A 22,093-nucleotide genomic window follows, 5' to 3' on the forward strand; every position below is an offset into this window, starting at 1 on the left:
TTGGCGGCCGGTCACGAGTGGTGTCCCCCAGGGCTCGGTTTTGGGGCCACTCCTGTTTAACATCTTTATTGATGATCTAGATGAGGGGATCGAGTGCACCCTCAGTAAGTTTGCAGACGACACCAAGTTGGGTGGGAGTGTTGATCTGCTCGAGGGTAGGGAGGCTCTGCAGAGAGACCTGGACAGGCTGGAGCGATGGGCTGAGGCCAACTGGAGGAGGTTCAATAAGGCCAAATGCCGGGTGCTGCACTTGGGCCACAACAACCCCCAGCAGCGCTACAGGCTTGGGGAGGAGTGGCTGGAGAGCTGCCAGTCAGAGAGGGACCTGGGGGAGTTGATTGACAGCCGGCTGAACATGAGCCAGCAGTGTGCCCAGGTGGCCAAGAAGGCCAATGGCATCCTGGCTTGTATCAGAAATAGCATGGCCAGCAGGGACAGGGAAGGGATCTTACCCCTGTACTCGGCACTGGTGAGGCCACACCTCGATTACTGTGTTCAGTTTTGGGCCCCTCACTACAAAAAGGACATTGAATTACTCGAGCATGTCCAGAGAAGGGCAGCGAAGCTGATGAAGGGTCTGGAGCACATGTCGTACAAGGAGCGGCTGAGGGAACTGGGGTTGTTTAGTCGAGAGAAGAGGAGGCTGAGGGGAGATCTCATTGCCCTCTACAGCTACCTGAAAGGAGGTTGCAGAGAGCTGGGGATGAGTCTCTTTAACCAAGTAATAAGCTATAGGACAAGAGGGAATGGCCTCAAATTGTACCAGGGAAGGTTTAGACTGGATATTAGGAAGCATTTCTTTACAGAACAGGTTGTTAGGCATTGGAATGAGCTGCCCAGGGAGGTGGTGGAGTCCCCATCCCTGGAGGTCTTTTAGAGTTGACGTAGCGCTGAGGGATCTGGTGTAGTTGGGAACTGTCAGTGTTAGGTCAATGGTTGGACTGGATGATCTTCAAGGTCTTTTCCAACCTAGACGATTCTGTGTGATTCTGTGATTAGTACATTGTAGGTAGTTAATAAATGTTTAGACTTTGAGAACTGTTGTCCGCTTCGTTGGGGATTTGTGAATCTGAGTCACTTGTCTCCCTCATCTGAGTGAGATGTGACACCCCGCCCCCCCCCCGGTGGGACGGGGTGGACAAGATCATGGGAGGGGACACAACCAGGACAGCTGACCCGAACTGACCAAAGGGATATTCCAGACCATATGACGTCTGCTCAGTATAAAGCTGGGAGAAAGGAGGAAGGGGGTGGGATCACCCTTGGTCCTCCGAGGCAACCACTATGCGTACTGGAGCCCTGCTTCCTGAGAAGGCCCGACATCGCCTGTTCATGGGAAGTAGAGAAGAAATATGTTTTCTTTTTGCTTCCATGCACAGACCTTTGCTTCGCTTTGCTTATATTAAAACTGCTTTTGTTTTACCCACAAGGGTTGGTTTTTTTTCCTATCTTATTTTCTTTCCCCCTTTTGCCCAGTTGAGAAGAAAAGGGGGAAGGGGGGAAGTGATAAAGCAACTTGGAGTGTACCTGGCATTTAGCCAAGGTCAAACCACCACAGTCTTTTTTGGCGCCCAACGTGGGGAAGACAACAGCAGTTTTACATTAATTGTGCTATAGCTATAGCAGTTAGTAAGCGACAAGCTCTTGTGCTGGTCACGGGTTTGTTTATTGCTCTGCTTATCTTTATTTTGCTAAGCTCGGGAACATGCTGGAAGAAATTGGGAACATCATGAGTGGTTTTATTCTGCAGGCTCCCGAGGTACTTATTAATCCTTACGTTAGCTCTTTGATACTGTTCATTAATGCCTCTTGTGGGCTGTGTAGAGCTCGGTAGGTTTTTGGTGTAAGAGAAGGCAAATTCTGGGTGAGATAATACCAAAATGTGCCCTGAGGCGGCCTGTCCCTGGGTGGCAGGGGGAGTGGAAGGATTTGGGCAGATTCCTAGGACGGTTATCACCTCCTGTAGCCTGGGATCTTACCCCTGAACAGGCAAGCAACCCCGCAAACCTGACACAACACCTGATCGAAGGGTGCCTTGCCTATCCCAGTGAAAATCAGCAACTCCTAGCGCTGTACTGGGGCCTGGCCTGTGCTTATCGAGCTGCAGTTCAGTGCTCTCAAAGGACTGTGGTGGAGATGGGGACTCAAACAATAACAACAACAGCAGAGATTGCCCCAGTAGTAAAAAAGAAACAGTGGACAAGGAGAACAACAGGTCCATACCCTCGATTAATAAGGGAGGAGAAAGAGGAGGAAGAAGCGGATCCTTCAGCAAAGGGGTCAGAAGAGGGAATAACAGAACTCAAACAGGAGGCAGAAACTACCCGGTCCCTGACGTCATCAGAACTGCGAGATCTGCGGAAAGACTATAGCCGCCAGCCGGGTGAGCGGATTGCTGCCTGGCTGCTTCGATGCTGGGATAATGGGGCTGATGCTCAGCAGCTGGAAGGTAAGGAAGCCCAACAGCTGGGTTCCCTTGCTAGAAATTGAGGAATTGAAAGGGGAATTGGAAAAGAAACAGGAATTTGCAGTCTGTGGAGACGGCTCCTTTCAAGTGTTAGAGCAAGATATCCTTTCAAGGAAAATCTTATGGACAACTCCCCAGCGAAGTGGGCTACTGCAGATGAAGGTGTCCAGTACCTGAGAGAATTAGCAGTGCTGGAAGTCATCTATGGTGATCCAGATAATGATGAAGCCCCTAAAAATCCAGAGGATGTCCTGTGCACACGGGCCATGTGGAGGAAGGTGATTAAAGGTGCGCCATCCTCGTATTCTGCCGGCTTGGCCGCGATGTACTATCCCGCAATGGATGTGGGAGAAGGACTAAGATATACACCAGCTGTGGAGGCAGTCTCTTCCTGGCTTCAGAACTTTGAAGAGAGTCTTGGTACCTCCTCACCTCTATGGGCGAGCGCCCTAGATGTCAGGAGCACCCCAAGAAATCAGTTCTCTTCCGCCCCAGTCAGAGGGAAAGGGAACCCCAGGCGCATGACACGTGGCGAACTTTGGTTCTTCCTGTGTGACCAGGGGGAGGACATGAGGAAGTGGGATGGTCAACCCACCTTCAAGTTGAAAGCTCGTGTACATGAATTGCGAGGAAAGACCCCTGCCAAGAAGAAGACATCCAAGAAGGTTGTTAATGTAGCTGGTGTGAAACCACAAGAAAGTAATCAGCGATCTCCCAGATACAGGAAGACTGAGATCACCTCCCTTGGCCCTGATGAAGGAGTTTCCGGCCTGGCACGGCAAGGGTCAGACAGTGAATACTCTGACCAAGAACGGGAATAGAGGGCCCCTGCCTCCAGCCAGGAGGAGGAAAGGGATGATCGGGTGTATTGGACAGTGTGGATTCGATGGCCTGGCACATCAAATCCACAGAAGTACCAGGCTTTAGTCGACACCGGAGCACAGTGTACGTTAATACCATCAGGTTATAGAGGGGCAGAACCTATCTGGATCTCAGGAGTGACAGGGGGATGTCAAGAACTGTCAGTACTGGAGGCCAAGGTTATCTTGACCGGGGACAAGTGGGAAAAACATCCCATTGTAACTGGCCCAGAAGCCCCTTGTATCTTGGGCATTGACTACCTCAAGAGGGGGTACTTCAAAGACCCAAAAGGATACCAATAGGCTTTTGGTGTGGCCAGTGTGAACACAGAGAAGGTCAAACAGTTGTCTAATCTGCCTGGCCTCTCTGAAGATCCTTTTGTTGTAGGACTGTTGCGAGTTGAAGAACAACAGGTGCCAAGTGCTATGAGAACCGTGCACCGACGGCAGTATCGCACAAACTGAGACTCTCTGGCTCCCATCCAAGAACTGATCCGTCAACTGGAGACCCAAGGTGTCATCAGTAAGACACATTCGCCTTTTAAGAGCCCAATATGGCCGGTGCAAAAGTCTGACGGAGGGTGGAATTAACAGTAGATTATCGTGGCCTGAACGAAGTGACGCCACCACTGAGTGCTGCTGTACCAGATATGTTAGAGCTCCAATATGAACTGGAGTCAAAGGCAGCCAAGTGGTACGCCACAATCGACATTGCCAATGCATTCTTTTCAATTCCTTTGGCAGAAGAGTGCAGGCCACAGTTTGCTTTCACGTGGAGGGGTGTCCAGTATACCTGGAATCGACTGCCCCAGGGGTGGAAGCACAGCCCCACTATTTGTCATGGACTAATTCAAACTGCACTGGAAAAGGGTGATGCCCCTGAACATCTACAGTACATCGATGACATCATTGTGTGGGGCAACAAGGCAGAAGAAGTGTTCAAGAAAGGACAAAGAGTAATTGAGATTCTTCTGAGAGCTGGGTTTGCCATAAAGAAAAGCAAGGTCAAGGGACCAGCACAGGAGATTCAGTTCTTGGGAATAAAATGGCAAGATGGACGCCGCCATGTGCCTATGGAGGTTGTCAACACGATAGCAACTATGTCTCCACCGACCAACAAGAAGGAAACACAAGCTTTCTTAGGACTTGTGGGATTTTGGAGGATGCACATTCCAGGTTACAGTCAGCTGGTGAGCCCTCTCTATCAAGTAACCCGAAAGAAGAACCATTTTGAGTGGGGTCTTGAGCAACAACAAGCCTTTGAGCACATCAAACAGGAGATAGCTCGGGCGGTAGCTCTTGGGCCTGTTCGGACAGGACCAGATGTGCAAAATATACTTTACACATCGACTGGGGAGCATGGCCTCACATGGCGCCTCTGGCAGAAGATACCAGGTGAAACTCGAGGTCGACCATTAGGATTTTGGAGCTGGGGATATCGAGGATCAGAAGCCCACTACACTCCAACTGAAAAGGAGATATTGGCAGCATATGAGGGGATTCGAGCCGCTTCCGAAGTTGTTGGTACAGAAGCACAGCTCCTCTTGGCACCGCGATTGCCTGTATTACATTGGATGTTCAAAGGAAACATCCCTTCTACGCACCATGCAACCAGTGCTACCTGGAGTAAATGGGTAGCGTTAATCACGCAACGAGCTCGACTGGGAAAACCCAACCGTCCAGGGATCCTGGAAGAGATCATGGACTGGCCACAAGGCAGAGATTTTGGAGCACTGCCTGAGGAGGTGGCTCGTGCCCAAGAGGCACCGCCATATAACGAGTTACCAGAAGATGAAAGGCGGTATGCTCTGTTTACTGATGGATCCTGTCGTGTGGTAGGAAACCATCGGAAGTGGAAAGCTGCTGTGTGGAGCCCCACAAGACAAGTCGTTGAGGCCACTGAAGGAGAGGGCGAGTCAAGTCAGTTTGCAGAAGTAAAAGCAATCCAACTAGCCCTAAAGATTGCTGAACGAGAAAAGTGGCCAGTACTGTATCTCTACACTGACTCCTGGATGGTGGCTAACGCCCTGTGGGGGTGGCTACAGGAGTGGAAGAAGACCAATTGGCAGCGCAGAGGTAAACCCATCTGGGCTGCTGCACTGTAGCAGGACATCGCTGCCCGAGTGGAAAACGTGGCTCTAAAGGTACGTCATGTAGCTGCCCACGTGCCCAAAAGCCGTGCCACCGAAGAACACCAAAACAATGAGCAAGTAGACAAGGCTGCTAAAATTGAAGTAGCTCAGCTGGACCTGGACTGGGAGCGCAAGGGTGAGCTATTTGTAGCTCGATGGGCCCATGAAACATCCGGGCATCTCGGGAGAGATGCAACGTACAGATGGGCTCGTGATCGAGGGGTGGACCTGACCATGGAGGCCATCTCACAGGTCACTCATGAATGTGAAACATGTGCTGCAATCAAGCGAGCCACACGAGTAAAGTCTCCCTGGAACAGAGGGCGATGGCTGAGTTTTCGATAGGGTGAGGCCTGGCAAATGGACTATATTGGACCATTGCCACGAACACGCCAAGGCAAGTGCTACATACTCACCATGGTGGAAGCAACTACTGGTTGGCTTGAGACGTACCCTGTAAATCATGCCACTGCCCGAAATACCATCTTAGGTCTTGAAAGGCAAATTTTATGGGGACATGGTACTCCTGAAAGAATCGAATCAGACAATGGGACCCATTTTCGAAATAATCTCATAAACTCCTGGGCAAAGAAACACGGCATTGAGTGGGTGTATCACATCCCTTATTACCCACAAGCGTCTGGAAAGATTGAAAGATACAATGGACTGTTGAAGACTGTGTTGAGAGCATTGGACAATGGGGGACGGAAGCACTGGGATATAAATTTAGCAGAAGCCACTTGGCTAATTAACACCAGAGGATCTGTTAACCGTCCTGGTCCTGCCCAAACAAAACCCCTTCATACTGTGGGAGGAGATAAGGTCCCTGTAGTACACACGGGGAAATGGCTGGGGAAGGCAGTGTGGATTGCTCCTCCCTTGGGAAAAGGCAAACCCACTCGTGGGATTGTTTTTGCTCAGGGACCCGGATGTACTTGGTGGGTAACGCGGGAGAATGGGGCTACTCAGTGTGTGCCTCAAGGAGATTTAACCTTGGGGGGGAAATAGTCTGTGGGCTGAGTTGTATGTTGCAGGAAGTGATGGAGGAAGTAGGAACGACGAAGAGTGAACCAGATACGTGCGATGATGACCCAAACCTAGCCGGTGCTGGAGTCCAACAGTCAAACATACTGCTCCTGTCCTGAACATCCATCTTGACAGATGGGAGCCAAGCCACTGAATATCTGGAGGAGTGAAGAAAGCTTACGGAATGAATAAATGAGTGTTTTGTGGGACCTGGGCATGACGTAAATGGTATGGAATAAGGGGTGGAGACTGTACTGGGTCTGGCTGAGCCGGAATTGGTTTTCCCCTGTAGCAGCCCTCATGGTGCTGTGTTTTATGTTGGGAGCTGGCAGGGTGTTGATAGCACACTGGTGTTGTGGCTACTGCTGAGTAGTGCTTACACAGCACCAAGGCTCTTTCCGACATTTTCCCCCCACAGTGGGACGGGGTGGGCAAGATCTTGGGAGGGGACACAACCAGGACAGCTGACCCGAACTGACCAAAGGGATATTCCAGACCATATGACGTCTGCTCAGTATAAAGCTGGGAGAAAGGAGGAAAGGGGTGGGGTCACCCTTGGTCCTCCGAGGCAACCACTACGCGTATTGGAGCCCTGCTTCCTGAGAAGGCCCGACATCGCCTGTTCATGGGAAGCAGAGAAGAAATGTTTGTGTTTTTTTTTTTTCTTTTGCTTCTGCACGTGGACCTTTGCTTCGCTTTGCTTATATTAAAACTGCTTTTGTTTTTTTCTTATCTTATTTTCTTTCCCCTCTTTGCCCTGTTGAGAAAAAAAGGGGGAGGGGGGGAAGTGATAGAGCGACTTGGTGGGTACCTGGCATTTAGCCAAGGTCAAACCACCACACACCTGCAAGGGCATCCAATACACCTGGAATCGACTGCCCCAGTGGTGGAAACACAGCCCCACCATTTGCCATAGACTGATCCAGACTGCACTGGAACAGGGGCAAGCCCTAGAACACCTGCAGTACATTGATGACATCGTATGGGGTAATACAGCAGAATTAGTTTTTGAGAAATGAAAGAAAATAATCCAAATTGTTCTGAAAGCTAGTTTTGCCATAAAACAAAGTAGGGTCAAGGGACCTGCACAGGAGATCCAGTTTTTAGGAATAAAATGGCAAGATAGATGTCATCAGATTCCAATGGAGGTGATTAATAAAATAAGTTATGTCCCCACTGACTAATGAAAACAGAACACAAGCTTTCTTAGACATTCTGGGTTTCTGGAGAATGCATATTCTAGATTACAGTCAGATAGTAAACCCTCTCTATCAAGTGACTTGGAAGAAGGATTTTCATATAGGGCCCTGAGCAATGACAAGCTTTTTAACAAATTAAACAAGAAATAATTCATGCTGTACCCCTTGGGCCAGTCCAGGCAGGACAAGATGTTAAAAATGTGCTCTACACCACATCTGGGGAGAATGGCCCTACCTGGAGTCTCTGGCAGAGAACACCAGGGGAGACTTAAGGTCAACCCCTGTGGTTTTGGAGTCAGGGATATAGAGTATCTGAAGCCCATTATACTCCAACTGAAAAAGAGATATTGGCAACATATGAAGGGGTTCGAGCTGCTTCAGAAGTGGTTGGTACTGAAGCACAGCTTTTCCTGGCAACCCAACTGCCGGTGCTGGGTGGATGTTCAGAAAGAGGGTCCCCTCTACACACCATGCAACTGATGCCACATGGAGTAAGTGGGTCACACTGATCACACAGCGGTCTCAAATAGGGAGCCACAGCTGCCCAGGAATATTGGAAGTGAACACAAATTGGCCAGAAGGCAAAGATTTTGGAATGGCACCAGAGGAAGAGGTGACGCATGCTGAAGAGGCCCCACCATATAATAAACTACCAGATAATGAGAAGCGATATGCCCTGTTTGTTGATGGGTCCTGTCACATTGTGAGGAAACATCGAAGGTGGAAGGCAGCTGTTTGGAGCCCCACACGATGGGTCACAGAAGCTGCTAAAGGAGAAGGTGAATCGACTCAGTTCGCAGAGGTGAAAGCCATCCAGTTGGCCTTAGATATTGCTGAGCGAGAAAAGTGTCCAGTGCTCTACCTCTACACTGACTCATGGATGGTGGCAAATGTGCTGTGGGGGTGGTTACAGCAGTGGAAACGGAGCAACTGGCATCACAGAGGCAAACCCATCTGGGCTGCTGAATTATGGCAAGATATTGCTGCTCGGGTAGAGAACCTGGTTGTGAAAGTACATCACGTAGATGCTCATGTACCCAAGAGTTGGGCCACTGAAGAACATCTAAATAACCAACAGGTGGATCAAGCTGCTAAGATTCAGGTGGCTCAAGTGGATCTGGACTGACAATATAAGGGGAACAATTTATGGCTCACTGGGCCCATGACTTAAAGGGGGCCTACAGGAAATGTGAGGAGGGACTTTATCAGGGAGTATAATAATAGGATGAGGGGTAACGGTTTAAAACTGAAAGAGGGTAGACTTAGATTAGCTATAAGGAAGACATTCTTTCCTGTGAGGGTGGTAAGACATTGGCACAGGTTGCCCAGAGAAGTTGTGGCTGCCCCCTCCCTGGAAGGGTTCAAGGCCAGGTTGGACGGGGCTTTGAGCAACCTGGTCTAGTGGAAGGTGTCCCTTCCCATGGCAGAGGGGTTGGATCTAGATGATTGTTAAGGTCCCTTCCAACCCAAACCATTCTATGATTCTATGTTTCTTAGCAATAACTGAAAACATCAGTGTATTATCAACATTCTTCTCATACCAAATCCCATACTGAATCCAAAACACAGCACTATTCTAGGTACTGAGAAGAAAAATTAACTCTATCCCAGCCAAAACCAGGACAGTATCCACCCATTATTCTATACCATTTACGTTATGCTCAGGTTCCATGTTTTCCAATATATTCTGATTAATCACCATCCCTTTTCCTGTTTCTTGATATATAGGCTGGTATAAGGTCTCCCCAGAGCCTTCTTCTCTAGGCTGAGCAACCCCAACTCTCTCAGACTGTCCTCACAGGGGAGGTGCTCCAGCGCCCTCATCATCTTTGTGGTCTCCTCTGGACCCGCTTGAGCAGGTCCATGTTGGGGGCCCCAGAGCTGGACACAGTACTGTAGGTGGGGTCTCACAAGAGCAGAGTAAAGGGGGACAATTGCCTCCCTCGACCTGCTGGCCACACTTCTCTTGATGCATCCCAGGATACAGTTGGCTTTCTGGGCTGCGAGTGCACATTGCTGGCTCATAGTCAGTTTTCCATTCACTAATACCCCCAAGTCCTTCTCCACAGGGCTGCTCTCAATCTACTCATTGCCCAGTCTGTATTTATGCATGGGATTGCCCCGACCCATGTGCAGGACCTTGCACCTGGCATTGTTGAACTTCATGACAAGGACTTTTCAACTTCCCATATCCTGCTAGTGTGCAGGTGCACAAGAAGCTGGGAGGGAGCACAGTCAGAGCAACAGACCCAAAATGGCCAATGGAATATTCCATACCATAGAATGTCATGCTAAGTATATCAACAGGGGGGAGCTGGCCAGGAGGGGCGGATCACTGCTCAAGCATCGGTCAGCAGGTGGTGAGCAAGTGCACTGTACATCACTTGTCTTTTCTTGGGTTTTATTTCTCCTTCTTTTTTTTATATTTATTTTCATTAATATTATTATGTTTTATTAGTATTATTGTTATTATTATATTTTATTTTAGTTATTAAACTGTTCTTATCTCAACCTGCAAGTTTTACTTTTTTGATTCTCCTCCCCCTCCCACTGGGAGTGGGGAGGAGTGAGTGAGCAGCTGCATGGTGCTTAGTTGCTGGATGGGGTTAAACCACGACACCAAAACACAGTGAAATAGCTTAAGACTATTTAGCATAACAATTCTGATTTTTGTAACAAGGCAATCTAACTTAATCAATTATCCAATTTGTGACCACTCCAATGAGAGGCCTCAGACTTATGTCATGGTTCTCCATCTGTCCTTTATATCTATCACTTATAGGTGGTATTTAAAAAGTATTTTAGGATGAAACTCTTTCTTCAGGCATCCCACAAACTCATGAGGCAGAATCACTTAGAGCTCAACCACCTCCAAGAAGCCAGACTATAGGTTTGTTTTCCTTGAGCTGCTGTGAAGACATATTAGAAAACACACAATATAAATTGTGCTCAGTTTCTCGATTAACTGAAAGGGGTTTCTTGGATCACTGGTCTAAGCTTTTGGAATTACAGGCAAGGTTTCTGGCTGTGTATAACAATCTGAAGCACTCATTTGTAACTTTGTCTTTTTGGATCCATGATACTCAAAGCATTAGTGGCAACATTAAGATGTTCAGTGACTAACCTCTTGCTCAGTGAGCTGTGACTTGCCATTTTTATCTGACCCATTTTCATACCAGATGACAGTTTAAGTACTGTTTGTGTTCCTTCACTGTTGACTCATCTACAACAAGGCAGTCACAGGCTCCAAAAGGATAAGCAGCTTTCGAAAACAGGATCATCCTGTTAATTTTGAGTTAAATGTTTATGTGCTTTCATCACTTGGACTCTCATACTATGCACCACACTGGCTGGTCCCAGAGTCCTGTTAGGACACAGGTGGTATTTCCTCCAGTTTTGAAACCGTCAGGCTGAATAACCTACATCCCACCTGCACCACCAGGATGAAAAAGTGCTCCAGGCAGAATATAATAGCATTTTCACTGATCCTTACTGAGAAGCACATATTTTCAAGCATTACACAGCACAGCATCCAGCTGGCACCTCACTGGCCACCAACACCATTATTTGCAACACAGCATCCAAATAGTATTTGAGCTGGCAATTTGAGAACCTGGATATGCCAAAGTGTTTGCTTATGCAGACAGCAACTGTGGCAGCCTTTACACTGAGAGTGGTACATCATGGCTAGGTTATCTGAGACAACCAGATCTCCTGACTGCTGAGGGGCCAGCGTGACTGCTGCTACTATGCCCTGCTTAGTCCCACTGGCACAAGTCCTGCTCTAAGCAGGATGATCCAAGCAAAGTAGGATTACCTCTCTGCACAGATCTCACAGCCCAAATTGCTCAATGTGCAAATACTTGTCTTATTAGACCTACTGACACAGTAAATGGTAGACACCTCCCCTTGCACAGCCTTCTTGTTTGCTTAAAATAGATATTAGTCACAGAGGGTACAAGCACACATTGTGGTATTTACATAGCAACACCCTTTGTTCTGTGGTACAGTAAAAAAACCTAAACACACCTAGACTTGATGGGCTGCACTGACAGCTGCCAGTTTAACTTTAGCAGCTAGACTAAGGAATAAAAACCTTCTAGTTTCTTCCCAGTATATTAATTTTTTTAATAATGACCATTGCTATAACTTCATCTTGAATACGACTCTGCTACAAAAACTGCAAGCACACATTAAGAAACACACTAAGTGTTTTTAGGACATTTGATGGTAAAAAGTCTTTCTGAAACAAAACATTAATGCACTTTGTTCCAGCCCAATCAGAACAATACTAGTCTAGTGAAGTTAAAACCTGATCCAGAAAGCCAAGAATACTTTTGTTTTTGTAAACAGATGACCCTTCTGCCTGAAAACACTGATGGGTAAGGGTGCAAATTGTTTTAAAAGGCAAATTCTAAAGCAATAAGCAAAACCTACGTATAGAAAGTATTACGCAAGCCACTTTCAGTAGTCACATGTTCAAATGAAGCAATTAAAGGTTTTTTTAAACTGTTATTTAACATAGCTGTTAGCCACTTCATCCTTTTAGCAGTTAAAAGCATACTGAGAAAGTTCTGAGAATAGCCCTGGCAAAACTGTACTTGTCAGTCTGATCTCTGACACCATGTACTATATATTCCTGGCCCAAGGATCTACTATGAGAGTAAGATCTCTCTCCGCTTCAGTGTAATGCAGAAATCACTGGCCAAGTCATAGAAGTGTCCTCCAGTTTGGTAGCAAAATGGAAACATTTCAGATAAACCAGTTACCAGTTATGAATGGGGAACAGTTTTGAAACCAAGTGGAACTTAGTTTTTGTGGTCAAACCACACTTATGTAATTTTCAGAAATTGGAGTGAAAAGCTTTCAATTTGTATAGTGACAGTCACAATACAACAGCAATATTAACATACAGCACTTGGTATAACCCACACCTTTTTCACAACAGATGAGAGCTGTATTTCTAGATGCTACTAATTACTACAACTTAAGCTTGAACTTCCAATTATTCAAATAACAGGAGAGCATCTGAAGTTACATGCTTAGACATAGTTATAGGTGTATGCTAAGAATACCCTTCAAGACAGGAAAAGAGTTCCTTCCTCTCCATCCATACCTTATGTTCCCATCTTCACCTCCATCTGAACATGGTCCTGAGCAATCTGCTCTAGGCAGCTCTGCTTGAGCAGGGGGCTTGGACATGATGATCTCCAGAGGTCCCTTCCAACCTCAACCATTCTGTGGTTCAACAACAGTCCTCTAACCTCCAATAAGCAGCTCAACAATAAGTACAAGAGATGCATCAATTATGTTGACCAATTTCATCAGCCTGCCAGAGACACTGAGCCAAAGGTAGCCGTTAGGCTAGATGCTTTACAGTAAGCCAAAATTCATTTGGTGTGATAAATTCTTAACAACCCTGGAGAAAACTGAAAAAATTGCCCTGCTGATTTCTTAAGGCATAATAAGCCAAGGAAGTTGCTCTACTACTCCTCAGAAACAGTACCGTGACAGTGTCGCTGGTGTCATTAGAAACAGAGGGTACACAAAAGGGTAGACAACTAGCCAGCTTACAGCACCCTTGGTTTTGATTTTGTTATTTTGAAGCCAGAAGCATGTTCCACCACACTGTACTGTTTTGAGAACTATTTAAGACAGGTTGAATTCTAGCTCTGAGCAGTGTCTTTGCTAGTCTGGTTTAGGAAGCAGAAGAGAAAAATAAAAACAGACTCAAAAGACAAGCAGTTCAGAGTGTTCATAGATACAAGAAAACAACTGCTGAAGAGCTGGCAGCCACCTAATAAAGAAATTAATTGTCTTGCAGTAGGATCACTGGGCCACATGTAGCAGAAATTTATTGAGCAATGATTGATCACTGCTTATGAAAAAGCCTCCAATCAAGTATATAATTAGTAACTGCTTGACTTGAGCAGTGAGATCAAGGACAAATATAAATTGCATTCAACAGATGGTATTTGTCCTGGGCCTTCTGCCCAGGACAGATAGGATGCGAGCGGGACCATCCGGACAATAATATATTGTGTGCAGCTGTGTCGTGACAGTAACTCGACCGCGCTGGGATGTCTGGCCAACATCCCGGGCGTGTGCGGACCTTACGAATGATGAGACAGTGCACGCCTGCATTTGGCACAAATTTAAGAGCTTACATACGCTAGGTATGCGAGTTGTTTGTTACCGAGTATAAAGGCAGGGAAGCTCCGGGACTGGGTCAGAAGCCTCACCTATGGGTGGACATACCGCATAGGACCTTCCCAGTTACCGAAAGGCTTCTGGCACCGGCTGCGATGGGGCTTCCCAGCTGAAGTGTGGGCCCAGATGATGTTATTAAGGTGGTAATTGGAGATGTATCCTTTTCTTAATCACTGTAATGCTTTGCAGTAATGAATTGATGCATCGCTGGCTAGTACTGTTTCCTCTTATTATATTGTATGCTATTCTCTTTTATTATATTGTACATAATAAACTATATTTATTTTTACATTTAATTTGGAGTCCATTTTTACTTGGTATCCAGTCATTCAGCAAAACACTACAGCAAAGGAGACCATCTAAAAATTAAGTTTTGATAGGCCATTTTTATTAATCCTTAATCCATGTATTTAAATGAGGTATTTCTTATTCTGTACTTCAACTTTACACTTGCAAGACTGAATAAAAAGCTCAAGGAAAAATTTAATTCCCAAGGACCCTCTTATCTGAAAGATTATCCAGGAAGATCAAGGCTGAGTTTCCAAAACCAAAAGTTTCTATAGCATGAAAAATCACGTTAGAAATTTCTCATGAACCTCCCAGTACTGCCTTGAATGATTACTGATTTGAAGAAGCTACATTACATACAACAAACTGAACTTTAATGTTCCACAGAAATATTTATCCTCCCAAATTACACCTCTTTTTCTAAAAGATAAGCACATATAGAGGCAAATAATTTTTATGATATCAATCATCTGCATGACATTACACATCTCAAACGTAGAAGATATTCTCTTCTTCACTTGCCTACTGAACCAGATTAGTCCAATTTAGGAAAAAAAAAAAATCACTGCTGAGCAAAAAGCAAGCATAGTTCAATGATATATTAAAAGCTTCACTTTCAATCCAACTTCTCACGTGACTTCCATAGAAAGGAACTACAGATCTAGTGTCCACTTCAGCAAACATCAGATCAGTATCATAACTGCAGTTCAGCTTTGATTTTGAAGGGGGAAGTGGGGGAAGGGGAAGGTATTATTCTGCCATGAAGGAGTGGGGAACAGTCACAGGCTGAATTTCAGTTTAACCAGAGAACAGGCACAGCATCAGCAACTATGCAAGAAGGAAGTCAAAGCACTTCATTCCTAACAAAATAACTACTCAGAGGCTAAACAGATTAATCTCTATGGACTGTCTAGGCTGGGACATTAGTCAGCAGCAATAGTAGGATTCATCCTATTGAAGAGACAGGGATGCCAAATATCACTTACCATGAGAGTCAGATCCCAACTTCTTAGAAGCCATTTAGAACCTGAAAAACATTTTAAAACAGCTTTAACAACTTTATACATGTAGCACAGCATAAGCCTATGTAGTTCTACAGCGTCTTATCTCTAGATTATGGGACATGTTGCAGACACTTGTTTATCCTGTTCCCAAGATAGATAAGCAAACTTATTTTATAGCTCTCAGAACTGATCAAGCAAATAACTTAGCCCAGGGCCTGACAATCTAAATGACAAAATGAAGAAGAAAAAACAGAGCCAAGAACAATCCAGGTTGATCAGGAAGGCAGATCACAGTGCTCAGAGGCTGCTCTGTCCCAGTCCCACGGAGCACACCCTGCCTTCCCTGGCATTAATAGCCCTTCCTACTGGAAATACCACACTGATCCTCTTCAATTTAATCCCTGTTGCTCTAAAAATGGATACTATCATATTGGGTACACAGTCAGTTAGCCACCATGGCACTTGTCTAGACACACTGAGTAATGCAAAGATAATAATACAGGTATACAATAAATGGTACCATTAGGAAGATATTTTCAGATACACACAGGAAAACAATGCTAACAACAGTCCTCATCCACTGCCCACATAAGTTTACTAACAGCTTTTAAAATTTGGATGCAAATCCTAAATGGCCAAGATGTTAAACACTGAAGTGCCTAGCCAGCTTTTAACACAGAGCAGGCCTGTCTTGAGAAAAGACCTGTTTTTAAGATAGAATTAGCTGTTAGCTAAAACCCTGCTCCAGGTGTGTTCAATAACATAACTGGTTCTTTTGCTAGATTAGAAGTACATCACAAAATCTTTCTTAAGACACCACAGCATAATTCTTTGAATAACTGAATTTAAGTCCTCCTTTGACATTATACACAGCAAAGAATCAGAGTTGCCCTTTCTTTCCAAACTCCTCCAACTCATAGACTGAAATGCCCGATAATTCTTCAAAAACATTAAGTTATCTGGTACACCCCCACCAGCAGCAGACAGTGCTCAAAGCACAACTTGGAACAGAACTAACATTCACACCCATCATTCCCCAATTGAGATCTTACTCTTTGCCTCAGTTTCCATTGCAGATTCCAGCTGCAAGTGTTACCTTAAAGGAAAGGTGTCATAAGGTGAGGATGACACAGTTTAGCTATTCCTCCTGGCAGCTGCTGAGACTGGGGTCAGGAAGAGCCAGTTTCAAGTACTTTAGGAAAGTACCTTTTGCTGTGCAAAGGACCCCTTTCAACATTATGTTGAAATCAATAGGTGAACCAACCCTACTGGCAAACAGGAATTCAACACACAGCTAAAGCCAAAGCTGTACAAAGGAGATTACCCAGGTGCAACCAGACTTCATGAAACACAGCAAGCAGATGCTAGGCTATGGGGAAGTGAGTCATACTGGGCAATTCCAGGCATACCTTGTAAATAAAAGCTGTATGTCACTCTGCCTGACATTTGTCAGGTTCTTCTCAGCACATCTCACCATCTCTCTCAACATTGGCATTATATCCAAAACCACTCCACTAAGCCAGATAACTGGTTTTGTCACTAGCCAGCAACTGCTTCTCAGAAGGGAACAAAACATTGTGGCTTCAAAGATTGAAGAAAAAGGAAGTGAAACAGTACTGAGCCTGCCATCTCAGGAAGGTTGTCAAGGGCAAAGCCACAAGACCACCCGGTAAAGTTGTGTATCAACTCCTAGAGATGAATGGACTTTATTAGTCCCAGTGCCGCAGAGGAGGAGACCAGACTGCAGACTACAACACATGAAATCAGCTGCACCTTTCAGACCTGGATCAGGCTGTCAGAAAAGCTGCTACATTGCTAATTCCTCTGTATGAGAGTAGCAATTAAGATGTTGTGGGAATACAACACAAGATTGGCAAGGAGAATTGTAAACACACTCAAGTGACTTGCAGCTGGCGAGCTGAAAACCACATATATCACACTAATTGTTGTTTAGCTATGTGCGCTTGATGGGTAGAATGTCTGCGTTTAGATAACATAGGCCTGCGATACTCAGAGGCAACTTATCAAACACCCTTGAGACTCCTGCCCTCCTGTGGGAAAGATCAAAGCACAGTGGAAGAGTACGCCTGTGAAAATCCCTAATATATACACGTAAAAGCAGCAGGTTTGAGATCTTTTCTTTCTTCTCCTTTTCCTGACTAGCAAGGACCAAGCTCTGGGGTGCCTGCTGTTACTGTAAATTCAGTCTCAAAAGAACCCCCTAAGACTTAGTTTGAAGTTTTAGCAGGCAGGCATTCTTTATTGCAGCACTGGATGCACAGGGGATCATTCCACCTAACATGCATGCCGAAAGACAAAGGCACACTTATTATATACAGTAAAAGAAATGAATATTCATGTATTTCCCAAGAAGTACACACCTCTTTCCAGAGGATCTAATGCATATGTTAATACATTGCACAAGCGTACTAAATTCTGGGGAAGGGTCTCTGAGGGGCTTCCATGGGGGTTTTGGTGGTCTGTGGTGGTCCCTAGTGGTTGTTGAAGAGGTGTCTCTTAGTGTCCTTTCCATGAACTCTGAGGGGTTTTTCACATAAGGTCTCGTCTTGGCTCATTGCTCTGTCTGTAAAGTTTCTCAGCTTTCTTATCTTTGGCTCCCACAGGTGTCTGTTGGTTTCTCTGCCCTCCCCTCCCTGGGATGTACCCATCACATTTGCAAAAATTATGTCCTTAGGTGCATTCTTGCCTGAGGCCCCTTACAGCTATTAGCACCAACTGCTTGCAGGCATCAGCTAGCAGGCATCACTGTGTCCCTGCTTATGTGCCTCTGCCTGGGTGCTGCTGCAGAGATCCCCCAGGTCGCAAGGTAATGAAAATAAATTTACTCTTTGCATTTCATCCATGGTTTTGTGGTTGTTCCTGTGTCCTGCCTGTGTCAGCTCACACAGATGTCAACTTCATTTGTTATTACTGAAATTATTTGTTATTACTGAAAAGGGAGGAGGTAGAGAAATCAAGAACTACAATGTTCAGCAAAAATAAGAGACATGTCCTTGGGAAGCAGATGGGTTCTAACAAGTTTAGTCTTTGTAGTGGATAGATAGCCATATATAGGTGGTAGAAACTGATATACTCGTGCTTTTAGATAAGGAAGAAGTGATAAACCAGTGGGAGCCACTCTTGTTATTCAAGAAATTGGCCAAGAGAATCTGCGCATGCTCCGGGGAAAAGTACAAGGTGAGAAAGACTACGAGCCTTCCTCCCAAAGCCCCCCCCAAAGACGCCCCCCAGGAGGCAATGCGCAGGTGCAAAGAGAACATAAACTGCTGACACCAGCCTCTAGAACTAACCCAGCCTTACTCATGCATATGTATGTTTGTGTTATGTAATCCAATGAATATGTATATCCACACTTGATAAGTTTTTGGTAAAATGTGCTGTTGGTGTGCAAGCTTTGTGGAGAAATCCCCTTGCACCCTGGCCGGAGTAAACATACCTGCGGTATAACTCTATTCGAGTTGTAGAGTCTGTTTCCGTGAATCAATCTGGCAGCCCAGATGGGACCCTCTCTGTCCGGCTGCAGGACCAGCTGAGAGGGGGAAGTTCTAGGCGCGCCCTGAGGTTTCTTTCTCGGAGAACCTCCCTCGCTCTCCCGATCTCAGCAGGGGCAGACAAGGACCACCTATCGGCGGATCAGGTAGGTTGGAGAAGGGGGAGACCTGTAAGTCGTGAGGAGACGTCCTACGCGAGGTAAAGAGCCTTTGTGCTCGCCCCTGGGGGTGGGGTTCGAGTCCCCAAGTGGTGGTGGGCCCGTGGCTGGCAGGGTGGTTTCGACACTCTGACCACATTGGAACCCTAGGTCAACTTGGGTACTCCTAGGACGGGGGTACGGGAGTAGTGTGGCATTGCCGTGTTACCATCAAATGTAAAATCTGGTACCATTTATAATAACTTAGTCGATATCGATCAGGTGTGGATTTGTGGTAAATGATGAATGGCAAACGGCTCATGGTATATGATTTATGCTTTTGGCTTTGATTTATGACTTTTCTGATTTAGCAATTGTTGTAATTGGTGTTTTGATGTTTGTAGTATTTGTCATTTGATGTTGTGGGAGTAATAAGTGTAAGGGCCCCTTTGTGTGGGTGTGTGACTGTTCTGCGGGTGTGAGGCGCAGCCCAGCTGCAGCTGCGGAGTGCGGAGTTCTCTGACCCGCAGTTCCGTTATCCCGCGAGGGAAGCGGCCGGAGAGGAACGAAGCGCAGGGCAGACTCTGTACCAGTGGGGGGGTAGTGCAGGACCAGTGAACATTCCTTAGGACAGAGCGCCCTAGTGCCCGCCCGCTGGGTCACTGGGGCTGCCTGTTTGTTCGGGCTCAGTGTTTGAAGTGTCATAGGTGAGATATCTCCTCTAGCGGGAGGCAGTAATTCTGTGTTAATTGTTGTCTTGAATTTAGGTGCATACTCTGTGGGGAGAGTGCACCCTTGTACCATCTGCCTGAGGGGGTATTGTCAGCTTACTTGGGTAGTGTTTTAAGGTAAAGTAGACGAGATGGGCAGCGGCCAGAGTGGGGGAATAGTCAAAGAGTCCCCTAGGCTGTATTTTAAAACGCTGGAAGAAGATAGGGGGACCTCCAGGCGCAAGTGTGAACAAAAAGACACTAATAAAATATTGCAATCAGTATATTGCCCCTATATAAATTGGATGAGGGGAAAAATGGCCCCTTAATGGGTCCTTGAATTATAACACCCTGCTACAAGTGATGCTGTTTTAAGGAGGGATGAAGTCTCCTATGCAGACATGGTTTTCACCCTCCGAGACCATCCTGAATATCAAACAGACTGTGGCCTGGCACCCCCACGAGATCCACTAGTGCTGGCACCGGAAAAAGAAAATAAGAAGGAAGGGAAAGAGAAAGGGGCCGAAATAAAGGATTTACCAGAGTACTATAAACCACTGGTAGGAAGCCGGCAGGAGGAGAGTGAAAGTTCGGAGGAGCCAGAGCCAGGCTCCCCGCCTCACAGCGACGGGGACGGGTGAAGCGAGCGGTGGTGCCGGCTGCTCTGAGAGAGGCCGTAGGGCCGGATGGGGGGGCCCTGTCAGAATAAAAGTGCTGTTCACTTCCTTTGATCTCGAAACTTGGAAAAGTGCAGCGAAGGGGTATCGAAGCGACTCTGTTGGGGTGACCAAGCATTTTCAGTTTCTAATAAAACAACATGATCCGGATTGGAGTGACATACAATTATTATTGGATCACATGACAGAAACCGAAAAACAATATTAAAACCAGCCCAGGATCTGGCTACTGATCACCTCAAAATTACAGGGGAAGATATAAAAGATCACTTCCCCTTACAGGACCCACATTGGGACCCCAACAGAGGAGCCCATATGAGATTGCTAAATGCATATAGAGATTGGATTGTAAGCGGCATGGAGCGGGCTGTACCGAAAGCCATTAACTGTGCGGCCCTATACGCAGGGACCTAAAGATACTCCATCAGAATTCCTGGAGAAGCTGCGGGATACCGTGAGGCGACACACCCTTAGATCCAGGATCAGAGGTGGGAACACAACAGTTAGTGTCATTATTTATAGGGCAACCAGCATGTGACATTCAAAAGAAGCTGCAGAAGCTGAAACTGCCAGAGAGTAGGAATTTGGAGACCTTGTTGGACAGAGCATGGAGAGCTTATAGCAATAAGAGAGGAGGAGATCTGCATCCTGTTGTAGCAAACCCATATACACTATTAATTAGATTAGTACCAGAATTGGCTCGGTTTACCGTACTGGACCTAAAAGACGCCTTCTTTTACTTGCCTTTGAGCTCTGAAAGTCAGCTATTGTTTGCATTTGAATGGGAAAACCCAGAGTCCGGAAGGAAGATGCAATTAACATGGACTGTGCTACCCCAGGGGTTTAAAAATAGCCCCACTCTTTTTGGAAACCAACTAGCTAAAGATCTGGAGCAATGGGAGCGACCGCATGGAATCAGGGAAATTCTGCAGTATGTAGATGATTTATTAATAGCCACAGAGACTAAAGAAATGTGCATAACATGGACTATTAGTTTATCAAATTTTTGGGGACTTAATCGCTATCGAGTCTCTCCACAGAAAGCTCCAGTATCTCAGCAGCAAGTAACCTACCTGGGATACGAGGTCACACCTGGTCAACGGACCCTAGAACTGCAAGGAAGGAGGCCATCTGTCAGACCCCTCTGCCACAGACAGCTAAAGAGCTCCACTCCTACGAATGACCGGATGGTGTCGCCTGTGAATATATAACTACGGACTCATGGTAAAACCCCTTGATGAACTATTAAAACCCTCACTTAGAATGGAGAGGCGAACAGAGCATTCTGTCAGCTAAAAAAAAATAAGGTGATGGATGCCCCTGCTTTGGGTTTACCAGACATCACAAAGCCTTTCTGGTTATCCTCCCATGAGAAACAGGGAACAGCCCTAGGGGTCCTGGCCCAAAATTTGGGACCAGATAGAAGGGCAGTGGCATACTTCTCTAAACAACTTGATGAAGTAAGCAAGGGATGGCCTAATTGCCTGAGGGCAGTAGCAGCAATAGTTTTAAATATCCAAGAAACATGAAAATTCACATTGGGCCAGAAAAATCACAGTACTAGTATCCCACACAGTGTCTGCAGTACTAGACATGAAAGGAGGACACTGGCTTTCACCCCAAAGGTACCTGAAATACCAAGCCCTCCTAGTGGAACAGGATGATATAGAAATAGAAGTTACTAATATTGTCAACCCAGCTTCTTTCCTCAGTGGAAACACAGGAGAACCAGTGACACACGACTGCCTGGAAACGATTGTAGCAGTTTATTCCAGCCGGCCAGACCTCAAGGAGGAGCCATTAGAGGACGCTGATGAATCCTGGTATACAGATGGGAGCAGTTTTGTTCGACAAGGTATCTGCAAGGCAGG

At 46.1% G+C, this 22,093-nt stretch overlaps 1 protein-coding gene across 6 annotated transcripts in view; it reads right to left on the reverse strand.

Moving 5' to 3' along the window:
- The window catches only part of LOC141917554 (ubiquitin-associated protein 1-like), an 84,722-nt gene that overhangs the window by 37,240 nt on the left and 25,389 nt on the right, over positions 1-22,093 (reverse strand). For 5 of the 6 annotated variants that reach the window (XM_074810814.1, XM_074810816.1, XM_074810817.1 and 2 more), the window contains one exon: positions 15,169-15,209. In XM_074810814.1, coding sequence (XP_074666915.1) covers positions 15,169-15,202 — 34 coding nt within the window. In that variant the 5' untranslated portion in view covers positions 15,203-15,209. Of the gene's footprint in view, positions 1-15,168; positions 15,210-21,295; positions 21,379-22,093 lie in introns of those variants that run through there. The other variant, XM_074810815.1, reaches the window with a different exon arrangement.

This window comes from Strix aluco, chromosome W (genome assembly GCF_031877795.1).
Source record: "Strix aluco isolate bStrAlu1 chromosome W, bStrAlu1.hap1, whole genome shotgun sequence".
In the NCBI taxonomy this organism is placed as follows: Eukaryota; Metazoa; Chordata; class Aves; order Strigiformes; family Strigidae; genus Strix; species Strix aluco.